This window comes from Chaetura pelagica, unplaced genomic scaffold (genome assembly GCF_000747805.2).
Source record: "Chaetura pelagica isolate M959 unplaced genomic scaffold, ChaPel_1.0 scaffold405, whole genome shotgun sequence".
In the NCBI taxonomy this organism is placed as follows: domain Eukaryota; kingdom Metazoa; phylum Chordata; class Aves; order Apodiformes; family Apodidae; genus Chaetura; species Chaetura pelagica.
The window spans coordinates 4,283,747-4,290,378 of NW_009953489.1; the positions used below are offsets into that span (position 1 = coordinate 4,283,747).

Here is a 6,632-nt window from a genome sequence, read left to right on the forward strand (position 1 = left end):
GGAATGTGTGTTACCAGGGAATAGCCTATGGGAAACTACAGATTAATGAAAGGAACTTTGTAACAAATAGTCTGAATGACACACTCAGTAGTCAATACTGCAATATAAGCTAGCCAACTGGTCCCCATCCAACATTATTTTTAAGGAGTTATGGATTTAAAAACCCTAAGGGTGATAACTGTTGGGCTGTGAGCAGGATTTTAGCAATCATAGAAAAGAAAAAGGTGTGAACTGTGCATCCTGGTTTATGGTGGAAAAACACAGCCAAGGGGGAAAAGGAGGCAATCCTTAAGTGCACAGATACCACATTTATCTAAACTGGTGTAAGAAGAGATCTCTAAAGACTGTTTCATCAGGTAGAGAAGCTGCCCTGTGGTTCAGCACGGAGCCCTGTGCTCGCCAGGCTTCCTCAGACCCCAGCAAGGGATTACAACTGGTTTCTCCTCCAACTCCCTTAGCACTTAGAAACTCCCTTAGCACTAGGAAAGTGATGGCACAAGCCCTCCTAAGCCCACTAAAGTGCCTGCAGCTTGCTCCATCTTAAACCAATCCTCAGAGAGTATTCATTATTATTCCTGAGTTAAATTGCTATATTCAGGACACGTAGGTTCTGTTGCTTTATATCACACTAATATTGGAAATCCTGGTCTTTCAAAACATCCCTCGCTTCCTGTAATTACAAATCATTTGTTTCTAGTCTTACTGGGTCATGAGAAAGAGACCAAAGCAGATGATAGACTCTTGCACAACCCTTCTGTACCATTCAGCATCAGAGACCTCAGGCTTCTGACAAGCACCACACAAGGTTACCAGTTTTCTTTAAAAGATTTTCCCTGATTGGATTTACAAGTGGCATAAACACACACAGAACACGTGGGGGAAAGTGAGGCAGGGCAGTGGGTAAGAGCTGAAAGCAAATTACCAAAAAATCAAAAACATTTTTAAAGATAGCCCTCAGATAAGAGATAAAGCAAGAGGTCCCCAAAGGCCTTACCAAGATGAGAATTTCCTTTCCGGTAACTGCCGGTTACGTGGGTGCAGCTGCTCCCATCTCCTTGGCAAACTCCACATTTATCCAAGGTGTGGGTGGAAAAGAGAATGCCATCGCACCCAATCGGCTGAAAAAATGCACAAGTAGAACATTGAGGGTCAGGCCAATGTCTCACCCGTTGTAATTTTCTGAATGCTACTAACAAAATTTTTGCTATAATGTTTAACAACCTCACATTTTCCAGACACGCAAACCCCTCGGAAATCAGTGTATTTGCAGGATGTTCCATCCCGAGCCTGAACCATTAACTGTCTCTGACCATCCACAGTGGTGCAATGGAGGTCACAGGGCTTGCTAGAAATGTGAACATAGTCATCTAAGGGGAAAGGATATAAAGATTTATTCAAAACAGCAGAAACACAAAAACTTTCATCCTACCAATGTCAACGAATCTCTGCCAAGCTAAACAACAGCAGCAGCAGCACAGCAGCCAGCTGCCCAGAAGTTGCCATCTCTTGTGTTTTGGGCTGGACAGGAGATTGCACTTCTGACAGCCTGACAACCCACTGCTGCAAACCTTTGCACAGCCAGGGAGAGATGCAGGCAGTGACAGCAGCACTGTCACCACCATCAGCCCAGGGACGTGCCAGTGCCAGAACAGCCACCATTCTGTGCAAGGACTTGCAGCAGTGATGTATGTACCCAGTACACAATAACATATACATATTCACACATCAACATTGAATGCATAACTAAATTAACAGATCTGTTATAAATTCATATACAAGACTAGATTAAAAACCTTAAAACATGATAATTTTTCCAGAAACATTCATCCAACTTGGACTTAATTTGCCCTTTGGTTTCCTGCAGGCAACTGGCTGGCTGCATCCACTGGCCCAGTAATCCCAGAGTTTATAATATCCACAGGAAGCAAAGGACAAATTCGTATTTGCATCAGAAACCCAGTGCCAAGTGTTGAACTCAGCCAACTGGTGAGCAGTCATATACCCACTGGCCTGTGAGCCCAAGCAAGACAGCATCAATGCCAAAACATTATTCTGCAAATCCCCCAGGAGCCACGTGAATGCCTGCTAAAAAACAAAACAATTCACTGTCACTGTTCTGGTGAATCATTCTGAAGAGCAAATATGTTTAAAGGAATTGTCACCTTCCCACAGGAAAGGGGCAAAAGCAGCCAAGTAGCTGTAGCTAACCAGGCTGCCACAGGCCAAGTTCTACCAGGCTGACCCTGCCAAGGAGGCTGGTGAGATGGGGGCTTGTTTCACATCAAAGGAGGCAACAGGAATTTCATTATGCAGAATTGTTCTTAGGTATGTACACGAACCCCTAAAATAACAAAACTCTATTAGATGCCATCTCTATTTTTAGCCACTGGGAAGCTGAAGAACCAGAGCTCAGGAGGCTTCTCCTCAGAAGGATCCTGGGTTCCCAGTAGGTCTACAAACTGGCCATCATTTTTGTTTCATGCTTGATTTCAATGGGAGTTAGGTGCCTAAAAATTAAATTAAAATCTCAGTCTGCTTCTTGAGTGATTTCTGCAGTTCTGTACTGCTCACCCCGTGTGACCAAACTGACTGATGGCATCTCAGTGACATTTGACAGAGCACACAAAGGGCGTGGGAGTGAGCAAATGTCACCAACACCCCACAGCCAGTAATGGCCCCAGCTCAAAGGACACTTGCAGGGGTGAGTTGGACTCTCCCTGCCAGCACAGGCCATCACCCCATGCTCTCACCATCCTCCTCCAGCCATTCAGCTCTCAGGTCCTTGGGAGCTGTGACCAACACATTATTTTATTTTTAACCTATCCTGCAGCTGCAAAACATGCCTTTGAACTTGGGAGACAGCTGATTGTGTCTCTGAAAAATCACTTTAGAGGAGCAGAGGAGGAGCCTTCCCGCGGGCTATAGCATCATCACTATCAAAATATTTTGGCTAAGCATTATGAAACACACAAAGAATGTCTTGTTACCAGGATATAAAGGTTTCCATTGATACGTTCTGCCATTATACACATGGGAGTTAAATGATGAACACTGCTCCTCTCGAAAGCTCCTTCCGTTTGCAGGGCACTCCTAGAATGGGATACATTAATATCCTGATGAAAACAAAATGCAGGAAAGGTTTCTGGCACAGCTCAACAGGCTGCAAGGAGCGTTTCCATCGCCTGCCCCATCCAGAGCCACATCCTTCTCCTCCCACTGCAGGGACAGCCAGGGAAACCCTCCCAGGAGATGGTGCAAGAACACCCACTGGGTTTTATCACCCCCAGTGCAGACAAAAGTCTCAAAGCCCCGAAGCAATGGTGATGGGCACCAACTCTGGTTGCTTGGGAGGGACAACAGGGTGACAGCTACAGGACAAATGGTGTCCCTTCTCCAAGAGGCCCAGAAGTGGGCCCAGCAAGCATGACTTTCCACGTTTGGTTTCAAGTGCTCCCAATGAGAAAAAGGATATCCTTACTTGTACTTTGCAGAGCTGGTATCTTTTGGATGTTCCAGTGCAAGTTTTATTAGCCAGCCCACTCACTGACTTTCTTCTGAATAAAGAAATGATTGTTAGACAGGGGTCAGAAACCTCTTCCCTTTGTTAAATATATTTGTCCCTTGCTCCATGTAGCTGGACCACACAGAGATCTAACACAGTCTCACAAGCTGACAGCAAAGGTCTCTCTGGCTTTGTGACCTGCAGCATCAACTGTTCTTAATACAGCATCTTAGAAGGCATCATGGGGACCAGGGTCTGGGGACAAGGTTTGCAAGGTGCCTTCTGGCAACCACACAGGCTGGAGAGGGCAGAACCATGCACAAGGCAGGCAGGATCAGCAGCTCCCCAACCAACCCTCTGCACTGCAGTGTCCTCCTTGCAGTGCCCAGAAGCCTTGAGAATGGGCCTACACTATGTCTGATGCCATTCTGCAGTAATCCCTGCAGGAGAAACATCAGGACCAGCATGGGAATAGCTTGGCTAGTCCTCCTGGCAGGGGTGCCCAGGGCACAGCATCCTCACAGCAACGTGCTCAGGGATGTATTTACCTTCCTCACCACCTTTGCCAGACAACACCTTTTCCCCAGTGCTTATCTACTGAGCAATGACCTTCTGGATCAAGCCAACCTCCAGCAGGCTTGGAGATGCCCACTCCCAGCAGGCAGGGGCTGTACCTCTGCCTCAGGCAGTGTCTCTCCTGGGACTTGATGCCTCCCCCGCAGGTCCTGGTGCACGCTGTCCACTTGGTCCACTCGCCCCACCAGTAGGCAGTGACATCTGCCCCTTCCTCCAGGCTGTTGGAGGTCTGCACCAGGTCCTGCTGGAAGCACCAGGCAGGTGAGGGAGAGAAGGAGCAGTCAGCACCTGCATGGCACGGGTGGACTGAGAGCACCCCTCCACCCAGCCTGCCCCAAGCAAATTGAGCACTTCCTTCTCCATCCAAGGTCAATTCTGAGGTTTCTATCTTGCAAGAAACCCTGCCTTTTCCCAATTGTGTTTTCATTACAAATTGGAATGAAATGGCAATATTTGGGATTCCTCAGGAAAGGAAGTGCTCATTGTTTCCCCTAGTTGGCAAAACCAAGCTCCCAAACAACCCTAAACCCACCAAGCCTTTCGGTGCTCTCTGACTCAGGCAAATGAAAAGATGGTTGCAGCCAAAAAACTTCACTGAAAGCTTCAGGCAACCCTTTCAAAACCACTGTGCAGTGGGAGAACAAGCCAGTGGATGCCAGTAGGCTGGAAAAGCCCATGTGCTCCCTTTGCAAATGCCACTAGGTTTGTCACTTCAGGAAGGTCCTTGATACCCCTACCTCCCACCCTCCTCTGCCTGCAGGCAGCAGTGTGTCCGTGCATCCTTCAGAAGGCAAAGGAGCTGTCCCCCAGCAGTGTCCCCACCACATGTCTGCACTCAATCCCTTCCTGGAGAGCTGATGCATGCCCAGACCAGACCTGCCAGTCCCAGAGGTTACCCACCCCAGACACTGCATCATTTTAAAGCCCAGAAACCCCCTCCCAGCGAGACGACGTGCTTACTTGAGCTACCACAAAGGCAACGTTGCCCACGAGGAGAAGGGCCAGGGTGCCTTTCAGCTGGGCTCGTGCACTGATGGAGATGCTGCTCCACCTCCACTTGGGTATCCTCATCCTAGAAAGCAACCAAACACCACGCTAAGCAAAATTTCCACCCAGCCCCACCACCCCTGGAGAGCAGGGGCTGCTTTGCAGCCTGGTTTGCACAGCACGTGTCTGCTTCAGCACTCCTGGCCAGCTAAGTGACACCAAGCACCAGTGACTGCAAGGGCTTGATGCTAAAAGTATATTTAATCAGCAGAAGGATGAACAAAGTACACATTCACATCCCATCTCGGCTGCTATCTTCCAAACCACAACTTTGTACTGGTTCCCAGTTGGCTGCACCTAATACCACCAGTGCAAGCTGAGGCTCCAGGCCTGTCTTGAAAGAGAGTGTGGCCAAAGCAAGAGTTGCACAAGAGGCAGAGAGTAACAAGAATTGTCCCAGAATCTGTAAAAGCAGTGCATTTAAATAGCCCCACTTACAGAACCTCTCCTAGAAGGATGAGATTAAAGGCTTCATAAACAAAAAAAAAATGCAATTAACAGCCATTATTTTTCCCTTTTTCATTTGTTCCACTTCAATTCCCAACTGATTCCCAGGGAAGAAGCCTGTTCTTATAGAAAAGCAACCACCCACAATTAAAGAGAAGAAATGAAGTATCCAAAGTGTCAGCCTTTAATCTTTTCTTCCATCTGCCTCATGAAAGAGAACAACCCAGAATGGCATTTTTTTAAATAAAACCCAGCTAAAACCACAATACATTTTATTGTGAACCTCAGTGCAAGAGCCAGAAAGGAGCAGGTTTCAGGAAATCATGCTTCCAGGCAATCAAAGCAGCTCGTGTCTGTAAGAAAAAGCAAAAGGAACATTCTCCCCTAAGCTAATTTCCCTTGAAAAGCAACTAGACGGTATCTTTGGGAAGCAGGGAGGTGGCAGAGGTGCTGCCCCTGGGGAGAGGGGGCAGGACTGCAGAGCTGCAACATAAAGAGCTTCTTGCCTGCTCCTTTTTCTTCTTGCAAGGGCTTTTGGAGCCGTTTTGGTAAAGCAGAATTGCCGGCAAGACCAGCACGGCTTCGGTATCTGCCTTAGAGGAATGACCAGAGGGGCTTCCAGGCCCCCAGCTCCGCTTTGCAATCACCCCAGGCTAGAGGTCCAGGTTGCAAAAGCTGCTTTCCAAGAGATCCATTGATTAATGGGAGCCCGGAGCGCTTGGCCGGGGATCCCGGGGACAGGTGGCTGAGACTCGCCTTACACTTGGTTTTCATTAAGGCTTCCAGACACTTCTGACTCAAAGCCAATAACGCAGCTCGCTCCGGGTTTATCCTAGAGAAGCTCAGAGCTGCGTGTGTTAAAGAGAAGGAGAAGGAAAGGGCTGGGGGAGGGATGTCGCCGACAAGCATCGCGGAGCCGGGCCCGGAGGGAGCCGGGCGATGCCGGAGCATCGTCGGGCTGCAGAGCCGGGGGGGAGAGACCGGGGCTCGGGGAAGGGTCCGGCGGGGCGAGACCCCCGAGGGGCCGGGAAGGGCCGTACCTGGAGGCGGCGGGGCCGGG

At 48.7% G+C, this 6,632-nt stretch overlaps 1 protein-coding gene across 1 annotated transcript in view; it reads right to left on the bottom strand.

Moving 5' to 3' along the window:
- The window catches only part of ADAMTSL2 (ADAMTS-like 2), a 23,728-nt gene extending 18,579 nt beyond the window's left edge, over positions 1-5,149 (bottom strand). The window contains exons 1-7 of the mRNA XM_009998862.1: positions 5,039-5,149; positions 4,177-4,322; positions 3,479-3,554; positions 2,988-3,090; positions 1,222-1,367; positions 995-1,118; positions 5-25 (exon numbers count right to left, since the gene is read on the bottom strand). Of these exons, the coding sequence (XP_009997164.1) occupies positions 5-25; positions 995-1,118; positions 1,222-1,367; positions 2,988-3,090; positions 3,479-3,554; positions 4,177-4,322; positions 5,039-5,149 (727 nt within the window). The remainder of the gene's footprint in view (positions 1-4; positions 26-994; positions 1,119-1,221; positions 1,368-2,987; positions 3,091-3,478; positions 3,555-4,176; positions 4,323-5,038) is intronic.
- Positions 5,150-6,632: the final 1,483 nt, after the last annotated feature.